A 14,901-nucleotide genomic window follows, 5' to 3' on the forward strand; every position below is an offset into this window, starting at 1 on the left:
AATCCCTTGCTTGTGTATTAAAAGCCTTGTGATGCCGTTTCTGGTCCCTCCGGTACGACAGACGGCTAGGAGGGACAGGTGAGAAGAACACTGTGGCTTCCTGCAACTCAGAAAAATATCGATGCTTCAGGAGGGGAGGTGGCTATTGTTTTACAGCTCCTGTCAGCCATCAACAGTAATGTCTATTTTAGTTATCTAATTTGAAATTTAACTGGTGCCAAATCGTGATATCACAACCAAACATTTCTCATACCTTAATCACTGATGTAAACACCAGTCAGCCACTATATTAAAACCACTGACAGGTGAAGTGAATGATACTGATCGTTTCTTACAATGCAGTGTTCTGCTGGGAAACCTTTGGTCCTTGAATTCATGTGGATGCCACTTGACACCCACCACCCTCCCAAACATCATTACAGACCGAGTACATCCCCTCATAGCAACAGCACTCTTCGAGGGCAGTAGTACCCTCAGCAGGACAATGCACCGTGCCACACCACAAAAACTGCTATGAAATGGCAGAGGGAATGTGACAAAGAGCTCAAAGCATTGACCTGGTCTCCAAATTTCCAGATCCCAATCTGATCGAGCATCTGTGTGACGTGCTGATGCCCCGCCTCGCAACCCATAGGACTCAAAGGATCTGTTGCCAACGTCGTGGTCCCAGAGGTCCTGTGTCCATGCCTTGACAAGTCAGAGCCAAGTCTGATCCCAGGAGGCCCCATCGAGGACTGGACTTGGCTCTGGGTTACCGGCACATCCCACGGGTGCTCGTTTAGATTGGGATCTGGGTAATCTAGAGGTGGGGTTGATGCCTTGAGCTCTTTGTGGCGTTCCTCAGGCCATTCCTGAACAGTCTTTATGGTGTGGCACGGTGCATTGTGCTTTGGAGGGGGAGGCTTGCTATAAAGAAATTAAATTTGTTCATATGAATAAAATTTGCAAGAAACATTGAGCTCTGAGTCATGTCGTTTGTTTATGTGGATTAATATATAGCCCAATAACCCCTTTGTGAACTGTGTTGTAAGCTTCCACAGTGTTTTAAGCATCAACCATTTCAAGACAACCTGTTTTCCTCTCGTGTTTGCGTGCATCTGGCGACTACATTTAAATGTATGTGAACTGCTGCAAAGGCTGAGTCAAAGTCCATCAAACACTGTGTGCACAGGTACAATGAGGAACTGTCTACCCACTAAATAGTGTTAGTGATAGCTGGAGACAGCATTGCAGAGATGTAGCCCACTTCCTGTTTGTGTCTCTGTTGCCAACAACAGGCAAATGGTCAGCAATAAATATGACACAACAGCAGGATCGTAAAAACTATTCACTCATTGTTATGAGAAGCTGATAATATCTCTCCAACTGTCGGTCATTACGCTGATAACATCCATTTAACTGTCTGTCATTATGACTCATGAGCAGGTCATTATTGTAAATGATGTATGAAATCTAAATTCAGACTGAAAGATTTTATCTGAACTACAATCCACACATCACAAGCAGCAATATGTGGATTATGAGAGCTATAGAGTAAAACAGTATTAATTGTAATGACAGAAGTTCAGTCTTACGCAGCCATTGCGTAAGACTGAACGGCCCTGACACTTGACACTTGGCCAAGTGAAGTGCTGCACACACTGGAGTATGGAGACGATCCCGGCAGACAATCACAGAACGTTAGAGACAGACAACCATTCACGCTCACATTCACACCTATGAGCAATTTAGTCTCTGTCTTTAGATTGTGGGAGGAAGTCATAGAAAACCCGCGCTAACACAGGGGGAACATGCAAACTCCAAAGGGCCCAAAACGAAGCCAGAGCCCTCTCGCTGTGAGGTGGCAGTGCTACCCACTGCACCACTCACCATTAGTGTTTCCATTTCATAGGTATCATATCAACCTTTCAAAAGTGACTTAAAATATGAGCTGACTTTGTCACTGGGAGGTGGAGGTGATGGTGAATGATGTGTGAATGACACCTACCAAGCTGCAGACCACTCTTTGAGACCAACGAGCAACAATACCGGTTGTGTTTTAGCGAGTCATAGCTGTGTTTCCAACAGCTTTTTAACCACCAAATGTGGTTGCTTTTTATCGACCCGTCACTGTGTTTTCCTCGGGTATACTACCATGAAAGGAAGCTGTTTTTATTCAGACATTCTTGCATTTGCTGCATGGACAGTGCCACCAAAAGCTGGTATTTTAAGACAAAACGTGATCTTTTCCCTAACCATAACCAAGTGGTACTGCACCTAAACCTAACTACAGATTAGACACAGCGTCCAAACATATATATTAACATATGCGTTACACATTGACGTGCAAATGTAACGTATCCATTGTCTGCAGGAACGTATAATGCCAACATTTATTCAAGTGATTGGGTCAGAAAAGCAGGTAAGAGGACAAGTTTTATTTGTAGCCTCTAAAGTACACGCTTTCATTTGTGCCATATGCACGAACTGTCTGATCACACACACAAACACACACACAGATATTTGTGTACGTACGGTCGCATTTCATGCCCTGGTGTATCAGCCCGTAGAGGAGGGAGCCACAGTGGTCACAGAAGGTTGGGCTGGAGTAAGTGTGGACCTTAAACTTGTGTTTACTACGAGGATCCTGCGGAGGCACAGACACAGAGAGGAGAGAGAAGACACTTGAATTCAATATTTAAGCGATCCAAGTCGTTTCAGTCAGGTTCCTGTATCTGTGGTCGGCTCAGACTCTGTTAAAAGAGTCCATACTGCAAGTTCAGTTTTCTAGTTTTCCTGTTGGGTAGTGTTTATGTGTAATTATCATGAGCACTTGGGTCCATCATGTAGCCTGAATATGCCAGATTTTGACAAAGAGACTAACTTGTATCTGCAGTCCCTGACAGGTTGATGACACATTAGTACAAAACAATAAAGCAAACAAACAAAAGCACATAAACACAAACAAAACAAAAGGTCAGTTCACCCAAATCACAAAAAACAGGTTCTCACAGTGGGATCTAACCACACGAATTGTTTTTTGGTTTTAGTAGGACAAGTTGAGGTTTGCTACATGGCCAAAAGTATGTGGACACCAGGACATTTCAGGTATATGTGAAGATTAGTATGATACTGTAACAATAATACAATAATATAACCTCTTCTTATCTGGGAAAGATTTTTGCGACATTGTGTCTGCGGGGATTTGCTCCCATTCAGTTAGAAGTGCATCAGTGAGGTCGGCCACTGACGGTGGCTGACAAGGCTCAAATTTATCTCAAACCATATAGAGAATGGTGTTGAGATCAGGGCTCTGTGCAGGGAAAAAAACATTTTTAGGACCTAGTCTTAAACACAGAGGCATTGTCATGTAAAACAGGAAGGAATTTTCCCCAAATTGTTGCCATATAGTTGGATTATCACTATTGTCTAAAACATTTTATTCTGCCTCACTATGATTTCCCTAATTGTAACTAAGGGGCCCAAAACATTTAGAAAACCCTGAGACTTATTTAATCCTGAGGCCATTTAGTATCTGTGGTGAACCAATCCTTAAAACGTTGCTTCCATTATGACAGAGAGCGAAAGTATTTTATTGAGAGAGAATGGAGCACTGATTGAGTGAGTTTTGAGGATGCTTAAAAATAGGAAACGGCAAAAACAGCTTTGGTGATATAACAAAAACAAAGAAAGACAGAGGAGTTAGAGATTAATAAACATCAGTTACATGACTTCAAAATCCACTGACTCACAAAATGTGTGTGTGTGTGTGTGTGTGTGTGTGTGTGTGTGTGTGTGTGTGTGTGTGTGTGTGTGTGTGTGTGTGTGGTTCATTAACCTGAGGCAGCCAGGCAGCACATTCTCTTTTTACTGGCATGTCTCGGTGTGACTTGGGGTTGACAGCTCAGCAGGAGGACAGGAGGTAACATCTGTGTGTTTGCATGTGTGTGTTCATCTAGCCGCAAATACAGGAACTACTCGGACGTTCACACACACAAAGCCAGTGCTGACCTTGCTAATGTTATTAATAAACATCACTCGGGAGCAAAACAATCACTAACCATGTGTTTAATAAATATCTAACCTAACACCGGCTCCACCGTTGACTCCCATTCTCTTTACTTACATCTGAGGCAGGTCCCTTGTCGGCTCCCGGACAGGAAAAGGTGACAAATTCATGACAGCGCTTATGGACCACAAAACAGCACACTGGTGGAGAGAAAGAGAGACAGAGAAAAAAGGCGAATGTCAAACTCGGGCTCCCTTGCAACACCAAATAAGGCGACAGAAAGGCAACAAAGACATGAATCAATATGTCAATTATGTGGCATTAGTCACTGCACAATGGGCTACTCATATTCCAGCAGCTCCCATTTGTTCCCTCCTTGCTGTCGACGTCTATATTTAGTTTTATTGCTTCAGTTTAAGATGATTTTAAATTTATCCACAGCATGGCGGGACATCTCGTAATCACGCCCCATAACATCAAAGCTGCTGCAGGAAACATCTCACGAGGGCTCTACACACCTGGTGACTATGTTCCTGCTCTCTGCTTGAAGTTCAATCAATCAATCAATCAATCAATTTTATTTATAAAGCCCAATATCACAAATCACAATTTGCCTCACAGGGCTTTACAGCATACGACATCCCTCTGTCCTTATGACCCTCGCAGCGGATAAGGAAAAACTCCCCCAAAAAAAACCCTTTAACGGGGAAAAAAACGGTAGAAACCTCAGGAAGAGCAACTGAGGAGGGATCCCTCTTCCAGGACGGACAGACGTGCAATAGATGTCGTACAGAACAGATCAGCATAATAAATTAACAGTAATTAATTTGTTAATTAAGTAATTAAGTTGTGCTAAAATCATTCAGTGTGGCGACTGAATGAAATACTGCACGCTCTCTGTCTTAATATCACACATGGTTGCTGATCCTGATTCTCTTTTCGTACATTTTATGAGGAAACTAAATAGATTTATGATTAAAGAGCAAGAACAATATAAATTCATGTAGTGGCCACCTCCCTTGACTCTGTATGGTCACAGAAAACACTTTCTATCAGAAAATTAAAGCATTTAAGTGCAAACAGACTTTAATGGAGTCCGAACACAAGACACACACACAAAAAAAATGCAGCATTATCCAAGTGTCTGAACTATTTTCTCTAAACTATTGCTAAACAAAGTATTTTCTGATTCTCCCCCCATGACGCAATTTGTTGTGCGCATGCCTCTTTTACCATCTTTTGTTACAGCCTCTGTCAAAGTCTGTTTCCACTGATAGACTTTCATTTTTCTGAGCGCTCCGCACTCCTTGATGCCATTCGATAGAAAACTTTTTCTGGAACCATAAAGAGCCTGGGGATGTGAATACTTGTATACTATTTATATTGTTTTTGGGTGAACTATTCTTGGATGGGTGTCCACTCGCTGATGGTAAAGACAGAAACACACAAAAGTACAGTCCAGGTTTTTGAGGAAGTGTAAATTTGCCCAAGAAGGCGTGGGACAAAGTTTAGTTTTGATAAATTTGATATCGTTTATCAGGCTACAGTCAAGAAGCAGCTCTGCTCCAAAGTAGGGAAATACATTAAAAACCCTCTGAGGAAAGATGGCTGGTGTGGTGTAAGTATTTTTACTCAAGTACCGTACTGAAGTACATTTTAAAGCTACTTGCACTTGGGTATTTCCATTTTATGCAACTTTGCACTTCTACTTCCACATTTTAGAGGCAAATACTGAACTTTTGACTCCACAATATTTATTTGATTTGACTAGTTTCTTTACAGATTCTGAAGATTAATGCAAAATGAAGCCATATCCCACAAGAGGGAGCGCTGTTGTCCGGACCATCATCTCGGCTTTGATTTGCACGAGGCTGCAGCTGATATGCTGCATATGAGCACACCTGGAGGTTTGCAGTGAAGTATCCAGGTGTCTTTCATTCCCTTCGTCTTCTGATCACCATTCATAATCTAACTTGAATGTTATTTGAGGAAGTACCTGGTGCGTTCATCTTTGCGTTAAAAGTTTGACCCCAGATGTAGTTTAATTAACTGTTAATTTAATTAGAACACTTTTTCTGAACTATTAATTACATTAACAGTTAATTAGCCTACATAAAGGGTCGTTGTGACAAGCTTTGCACCGCAAAGAGGAACATATTTAATCAGATACAGTAACATTCGAGTTTAATTTTGAACAGTCATCAGAAGAAGACGAAGGGAAGTAAAGACACCTGGACACTTCACTTCCAGTTACAGATCTATTCATGTTGGCAATGCTAAATAAATCATTAAATAATGAGACAAATCATAGAACTGTTGTATAAAAGCAACATCACAACCAAGGTTGTACTGTTGTACTGAATATCAGCACAACTGCAATTATCTTCGGCATCTTCTGCTGTTGTTATATTCAGTACAACAAAACTCCCTTTCATGTGATGTTGCTTAAATATAAATCAACTAATAAATTATAACATATTGTTAAAGGTTAAGCTGCCAAACAGTATGCAAAGTGAACTGAAATTCAGCATTCTTGAAGCTCATGATTTAAATCTTTGGTCAGAGAGATTAATCATTTCTTAGCTAAAGCATCAGACTTCGTGATTGTGTCATCGTCCACAGCAGTGTGATAAGAGCTAAAAAGTTTTACAGACCAAATCTTGTGTCAATAAATGTATGAATTAAGATAGGTTACACTTGAAGCATTTTAAAGATAATGCTGATAAGCTGAAACAAGCAAGTAAATGCTGAAACATTTCAGATGTTTCATGTGATGTGTGAAGATCTACACAGGAAACATGACAGAGCTACATGTGGTTATCAAGACAGTTCACATGTAAAAATATAAATCAAAATTCAAATGTGAATTCAGATAAATTAGCATTTAACATGCGATACATAAGAACGTTTCACACGTGTGTTGATGAGCTGACTTTTGAATGCTGACAAACGGCAAACAAAGAGATTCAAAATGCTGTTTGGTACCAAATGTTGACAGGAGTTGAGTAGGAGAGATGGACAAGCTGGTCTGATCCATCACTGTGAATTTCACCACGGCTGCAACTAACAAATGTCCATCACAATTTCACCAAAGCACAAGCTGACACACTCAAATAGCTCATTTTGTCCAACCAACAGTCCAAAAACACAAAGAGGTTCAGTTTGCTGAAGACAACCAGCAAAAATATTCACATTTGGGAAGTTAAAAATCTGCGAGTGTTTGGCACGCTGTGCTTAAAAATGACTCAAACTCTAATTAACATTAAATTAAAAAAGGCTGCCATTTCTGTTGACTTGCTGATCAATTAACAGCTTTACAATTGAGGGTTGAGGGCTGTTTCTCAGAATTATAGCTACAATGTACACATGAAAATTGGGCAGATAATCTTACTAATAAATGAATAAGATAAAAATCAGTTGTCCAATTCACTTCTTGGTTATCTGCAAGAAGGGAAACACTGATAAGAACGGAAAACATGTTCGGGACCAACAGAGATCTTCCCCTGGACGCCTCCAGGACAAAAGGATGCAGTAAACTCACTATCGTCAGGGGACACACCCTAATTTTCCGTGATAATGCTGCATTGTGAACAACAAATCTGTGTTAAACTCAGCAGGAGGAGAGCTAGTTAACATCAGCTCTGAGCAGCCAGTGGCCTCATTTAACAGCTCAGGGAGGCTGCATTGAGTTACATGATGATGCGTTCAAGCTCTCAATAGTAAAAGTGAGTAGTAGGCTATGGTAAAGTGTAGTGTTATCATGATGTGTTCAATGTAATCTTAAAAAAATTAGGGGTTTTTTGAGAGAAACTTGAATAAATACAGCTGCTTGAAGGAGAAATGTGTTGATGTCTTCACAGCAATATTAAGCAGATATTAGAGAGCTAATTATGATATACATAAGCTTGAAGCTTTTTTGTCCATGAAAAGGTTTTTAAAAGGTTGTTTCCTAAATTTGTATGATTGAATTTGTGCTCTTTTCAATGTAGTCTAATAATGGGCTCAATGACTTCAAAAGTAGGGGTGTAACGATCCATCTAAACTTAGCACAAAAAGTAAGGAAATCTGTGTTTCATAGATTATTTCTTTGTTGTAACAATGCTTCTTGGCAAAAAATCTTATACCCTTGGAAAGCCTGTCTATCAGCACCTGGGGGTACCAGAAGCTCAAAACAAGAGTCAATAGCAACAGCAAAAAAAAAGCTGTTTGGCATTGGCAGAGAAGATTTGGCAAATTTTTCGTGGGTGCAACCCACATACTCAGCTCTGCTGCTCATCCCACAAATGCATGTTCCTTATAAATGTGGCACAATTTTAAAGGGAAATAAACAGGCTTTCCAATGGTACAAGATAAAGCCTATTGCCAAGAAGCATTGTTACAACAAAGAAATAATCTACCAAACACAAATTTCCTTACTTTTTGTGCTTAGTTTATATTTGATCGATATATTGATTCAACGATCAACGATCCAATATCAGCTGTGAAAAGTGAAAACACAGATCAATATCATCACCTTTGCGATACGCCTTTATTTTGAAATTCTGTGCCACTGTCGAACAGTGCCAGGCGCAGGAAGATAATGGCAAGCAGCCAAGAAAAAGACGATGAGGATAATGTTACATATGGAATAAATCAGCAGTGTGGAAATATTTTGGATTTCAGAGGAAATACAGGTCAACAGACAGAGCACAATGCTGTTATGAGATAAAATACCATACAGAAACATTAGTTGCTCTGTTTCAGTAATGATAGGCTGAAAAAACATGCATGACAGCTGAAATTCAACCGAGCTGTTCTGAAAGATTCAGTGGCTTTAACCAGTGGTTTGTGAGAGAAAGTCTAAATAGTAAATGTCATATGTTAAGATGTGAGTAGAGGAAACCTCTGCTAGCCGCTAAGCTAATTTATGCAATGTAAACGTGCTGAAGCTAATAATGAGTGACCAGCAAAAAAAAAACAATTGACAGTTATGATGTTAATCCATGTTTTATGGCTGTTTGGAGAAGTTAGCCTTCAGGGCTTTAAGCCAGATAACCCTGAAGTTTTAGGAAACAGATGATGGTTTGGGTTAAAATGAAAACATTTCTCCTAGAATGGTCTCTTTGGCAGAAAGCATGCGCTATGCTATATGTGTTAGTGGAATCAAATTGAAGAGAATGATACTGCACTCAACGGGTTACAAATATTTACAATATTTATTTGGGTTTTTTTATCTTTTATGACCAAAAACAAAAAAGAAAGGGGTGACAGCTTCCTCTGTAAAAGACTTCGGTAAATGGGCAGATGATATCGTCTCATATTAATCGCAGACCCCTAAACTGCATCAAGTCAAAATCATATCGTGGCAGACTTTGTGATATCGGCAAATATTGTATTGTTGTCCAAAGAATCAATATAATGTTGTATCATGATGAAACTATTGAATTACACCCCTGCTAATGAGAACAGAGTAGGGCTGCCACAATTAGTCGAATAATCGATGACTAATCGACTATTAAAATAATCGGTGACTATTTTAGTAGTCGACTAATCGGTTTGAGTCATTTTTCATAGAAAAGTACTATAAAAGTATCCCAAAATACTCTTACCGCAGCTTCTTACGTTCAGATATTGGCAGCTTTACACACTCTCCTGTGACAGTGAACTAAAACCCTTTGGCGTGAGTACGAAACAACACATTAGATGACGTAATTTTGGGGTTTGGGCGAGACAGACCGTCATTTTTCAACATTTTAACACATTTTTCGATGAAATGATTAATCGACCAATCGAAGAAATAATCGACAGATTAGTCGACAATGAAAATAATTGTTAGTGGCAGCCCTAGAACAGAGTATTAAACCCTCAGGTATGTTCGATATCTGTGCAGAGCTGCGATTGATCCAACAGACATCCAGCTGAACTGAGATCAGATAAAAACCTATAAACTGCACACTCTGGGTCAGATTGAAATAGAGTACAGTCCATCCCTTTAAATTTTGATCACTCGCTTCCTGCAGATGAAGATGTGAACATGACCAACACCAGAACTCCATTTAGATAAATAGGGCAGATCCTTCTTCTCTACTGTAGTCTCACTTTGTGGTTCGACCTCACAACACTGGTGTGTTTCTGCATAAAAATCTTGCGCAGTGTAGATTTAAACCACTTCCACTTTACGGTGAACGGCAGCAAATGGAATTAAGACGTGAATACGGTTCGGGTTTCAACATCATTATGAAAATATTAGCACACATTGCAACAACAGCCACAGCAAGAGCAGCACACACACACAGGGTGACATTACGCTCTGGTTTAATCTTAATTATTCACATTGTCGTTACATTTTCATGAGGCACTGGCAACTGGCGGCACTTTCCACGGCTTTCTAGCAGTTAAGCAACAGAGTGTTTATGTTAGTGCGTGTGTGTGTTTGCACAGGAGAGAGGGTGGGTCACATCAGTGGACACCTGGATCTACTGTAAATGTAGGTTTTACCCCTGACTGTGGTACCGAGGCCTCAAAATAACTCTGTCCATCTGTAGCGCTGCACAATGCAAATGAGCAGACAAACTGCGAGGAGAAAGACTGAAAAAAGGGAAACAGAGAAGAGAGAAGACAATGAGAGGAAAAGAAAGAGTGAAGAAGAAATAAAGTCAGAGAGGAACATGTGTGTGTGCATGTGTGTGTTCATGTGTGTGTGTGTGGGCAGGAAGGGATGGGGGCACAGCTGGGTTTGAGGCGATGTGAGGGGGTGGAGGATTCATTTGTGTGTTTGCAGTGTGTCAGAAAGACAGAAACAGAACTGGAGCAACAGAAAACACAGCGAAGGATGCAGTCACACTTTAAAGCTTTTTGTTCATAAATCTGCTCTGTCACTTTCACACACACACACACACACCTGTGCACATACACACACACACTACTGAAAGACAGGCCTAGTGACCTGCCGAGGAGGTCTTTGCTCTGTTGCCTAGCAACCAGGCTGAGCCCCACAGTCGAGTCTACATACTGATACACACACATACACGCAAACCGCCCCATTTTATCTGACAGACAGCGTTAGCAGCGAATCAGAGCCGCTCCAAAAAAGACTCCTGCGATGGACTGCCAGGATGACAGCGGGCCGACAGTTTCACATCAACAGGAGCATCAGGAAGTTCCTCCATCTTGGATGAGCACCAGTCCACAAACCACAGACAGGGACACTTGTAATAACCATTTTCAGGCCTAAGCATACCTGAATATACTGAACCAACGAGATAAGACCCTACAACTGAACAGCTCTCTGATGGCACCTACACATTATATGACTTTTAAAGTCGTCAGACTGCTGAACTGTTCACATTAAACAACAGTCTGTCTTAAAACGGGGTATCGTGAGGTTGTTGTGTTTTGGTCTGGTCTCCAAACTACCTTTAATGGTCCAGTGTGTAGGATTTAGTGGCTCTAGCAGTAAGGTTACAGGATTGAAACTTCTCTTGTGTGGCCAACGTGAAAACGCAATGGCCCTTTCTACAGCCAGTGTTTCACAGGTCCATTCTGGCTGTTGTGTAACAACATGGCAGACTCCACCCAATATGTAGACATAAACAGCTCAATCTAAGGAAAGGAAAACACCATAATTCTTTTTTTCAAGTCAATATAAACTAATGAAAACATAATTAGGAATATTATATAACATTTCTGCCAATAGATACCTCTAAAATCCTACAAACTGGCCCTTTAGAAATGTGCAGGAAGTGATACAGGAAAAGACACAACCAAGAAACCTGCCGGATATCTCTTGGGCATCTGCGACACATCATCCCATCTCTTAGATCACCTATTTAAAAATTCACACATAGCAATTATCTCTCACTGGAATGTGTGCTGAATTGCCTCTGATCTGGGGCCTTTGTCTTCAAAATCCGTCATCGAATGGAAAATCAGGGGTAAAATTGTGTAGTGTACACACGTTGGGGCAATAATGCCATGTTCTCATAATATCATTTTAGACTATAACCGGGAGCAACTAAGTCAGGAAAAAATGTTCACGTCAGCCTCATAGTCGTAATCTTAAGCTGGGGATACTGGGAATTTCTTACATCGTCGATATCTCCCACTTGGTAAAAAGAACAATAGAAGGATCAACAAACTGTTGGCAAAATGGCAGCAAAAACCTCCCTCAATTACATTAAAGAAAAATCAAATAATACTGAAACAATCGATTCCGATAATTTAAAAAGGAGTTTGTCTATCTACGGTGAAGCTGTTTCACACACTGTTGGTGCACTGTTACAAAAAGTAATGCACCACAATTCGTATATGACCCAAGTAATCATGAGCCAGTTATTAGCGTATAGCCCACGTAATCAGGATGTCTGCGATCACGTGACCAATGCGCTGACAGTAGTAAAGAAGGAAGTAGTACGAACTGTAATGTCCACTTTTGTAAGATATCATACGAACCATGGTGGATACCTTGATCTGGGTCTATTTCTTGATGACCCGCTACAGCCAATTTAAGGTGATTTAAACCAGCATTTAGACATTTTTCATGTGGCGCAAAAAAGTCTTGCTGACTTAATTCAATACATCGCCCAACCATACTTTCACACCCCTCAGAAAACATGTGGGCCTTGGTGTTCACATGTGGCTAAATCAAGGGGTAATCTCCTGGTCTGGAATGTGCAGCCAATGTGGAGGTGCCTAAACCTGCATTTCTTCCCATGACCAACAGGGGGCGACTCCAAAAAAAAGTCCAATTGTGAGGAAGTCTATGACAAAATGAACCGACTTCTAACTTGATTTCTTACCTCAGTAAACATTTTCCTAATGAGTTCATGGTCTCAATCAGCCACCCCTCGCTTATCGATAGCTCCAACCTCTCGTTTAAATATGGTCACTTCTGGCTCCAAAGAACACAAGATTGCGACGGCCAAAATGCCAAACTTGAGGCTTTAAAACAGCGGATCACAAACCAATCGGTGACGCCAAGATGGCTATGTCCACTAGAGTTGGGCGGTATCCAAATTTTGTTACCGTTAAACCTTCCCCACATTTTCCTGGGGTATACAGTATTACTGTGGCTAATTAAGAATTACTTTAAAGGGCTCAGAGGGAGTCGCCAAAATGTCGGCTTGCACCTATACCGTTCAGAAACAGAATAGCAAACATTACAAAGGCCTAAGAATACTGAAAAATAACAACAAAACATGTACAACATTAACAACTTTTATAAACAAATGTTTATAAAAGTGCAAATGCAGCAGTCAACCAAACAGAATGGAATAACAACAAATCGTCTGTGGGCTACAGTCCACCTCCACTACAGTAATCGAATACAATCTATGAACTAAACATGATTCTGTAAAATCTTATCCAGCTATCTTGGTTCTTCAAAAGCAGATGTGAGATTGATTTGTTTATCTTGGATGAAGCTATCGTAAACACTGCACTCTTTGTAAGACAGGCAAAAAGAGTAGAGAGTTCAAACCATTATCATGACTTAGATGATGGCCTAGATGATGGCCGTGCTGATCACATGATTGCATTTTTGACCTCAGACATTAACGACTGCTTCAGTCAAAACTAATGCCAAAGAGACTTTTCAGATTTATTTTCATTATTAAATGCAAGATGAAAAAGTCTTTGAAGATCCATCAGAAATGCATCCAAGCGTCTGAGTGGGTGGACTGCTGTATGTGTTTGACAACTAAGCATTCAGGGGAAACGGACCACTCAAACACTGAGATACAATGTAAACAAACTCTGGGCTGGTTACTGTAGATGGCAAACAATGAACAGACAGTGTTTCTGTTGGGTTTTTTTACCCCGGTGGTGCTGAAGAAAACACGACAACACCAAGCTTGAGACAAACCTGAAGACTAGCTGAAACCTACTAAGATCAGACATAAAGATTGTTGCCATTCGCACATATTCTTTAGTCTTTAACAGTCAGGAATGAGCATTAACTTTACAACTGAGTAAACACATGTCTCTGACCAGAACTAGGCTGTATACAGTGGAGAGTATTAAAGGGAAATACAAGCTTACTCTCTGCTATATAACACGCACAGTGGTTGTCACGTGACGTAGGTCAGTTGAGTTCACATCGACAGTTATCAGCTAGTAAATCACTGGTACTGATTCATCAGTGTAAAGCAAATAACTGCCTGTTTATATTGGTAGAGCTGTAACGGCTTCACTTAACTGATTAGGTTATTGACCAGTTTGACAGGTAATAGGCCTTAGTCATTTAGGTCCAAGTTTTCTGTGTTTTAAATACTACCTAAATACTTTTGTGAATTAAGCAAATTGAGGAGTAAATAAATATGGCTAAATGAAAGACTATCAGGAATTGCAGCCCTGCCGATCAGGACACCAACAATCCGTCTATCCCTAATACAGATTGTTTTGAAAATTCATATCCTTTCCAGACGTATTAATATCCATTCAGCCACCCTGACATCTGCCATTTTCAGAGCACTGACGCTGCAAGGATCTGTCAACTTTAAAATTCACTGTGAAGGAGCTTACTGACGAGCAGGCGCTGCACTGTGGACAGGCGTACTCTAAAATATGTTTGTTTTCTCGGCCACGGTGCCTCAAACCTATCTTGTAATCAATATCTTTAGATTAACTTGGCCTGTCACCCGATCAATAACAAAGAAACTTCAACTGCTGATCCATCAGTGATCAGGATTAAAGGTAAACCACAGCTTTGATCCAGTCAATAACAATGTCACTTCACAATGGTGAAATAACCAGTATTTTTGAGATTCTTTTTCCCTCCATTCTTGCTGTTTATGAGTTTCTTCAGTTATAATGTGGGCACAGAGGCAACAATAGCTCATACAGATACTATTTGCACGTCATCAGTCTTATTTCTGTTGATAAAGAGTTTATGTCTGCTGCCAATGACTAAAGGTTAAAAGGGCATGAAATGGAAA

The 14,901-nt window shown here is 40.5% G+C and overlaps 1 protein-coding gene across 2 annotated transcripts in view; it reads right to left on the reverse strand.

The window, feature by feature from the left end:
- LOC126390073 (protein kinase C beta type-like) overlaps positions 1-14,901 on the reverse strand; it is a 38,936-nt gene that overhangs the window by 16,446 nt on the left and 7,589 nt on the right. For both annotated transcript variants that reach the window (XM_050044176.1, XM_050044175.1), the window contains exons 3-4: positions 4,106-4,188; positions 2,515-2,626 (exon numbers count right to left, since the gene is read on the reverse strand). In XM_050044176.1, the coding sequence (XP_049900133.1) occupies positions 2,515-2,626; positions 4,106-4,188 (195 nt within the window). The remainder of the gene's footprint in view (positions 1-2,514; positions 2,627-4,105; positions 4,189-14,901) is intronic.

The sequence above is a fragment of the Epinephelus moara genome, chromosome 5, assembly GCF_006386435.1.
Source record: "Epinephelus moara isolate mb chromosome 5, YSFRI_EMoa_1.0, whole genome shotgun sequence".
Lineage (NCBI taxonomy): Eukaryota > Metazoa > Chordata > Actinopteri > Perciformes > Serranidae > Epinephelus > Epinephelus moara.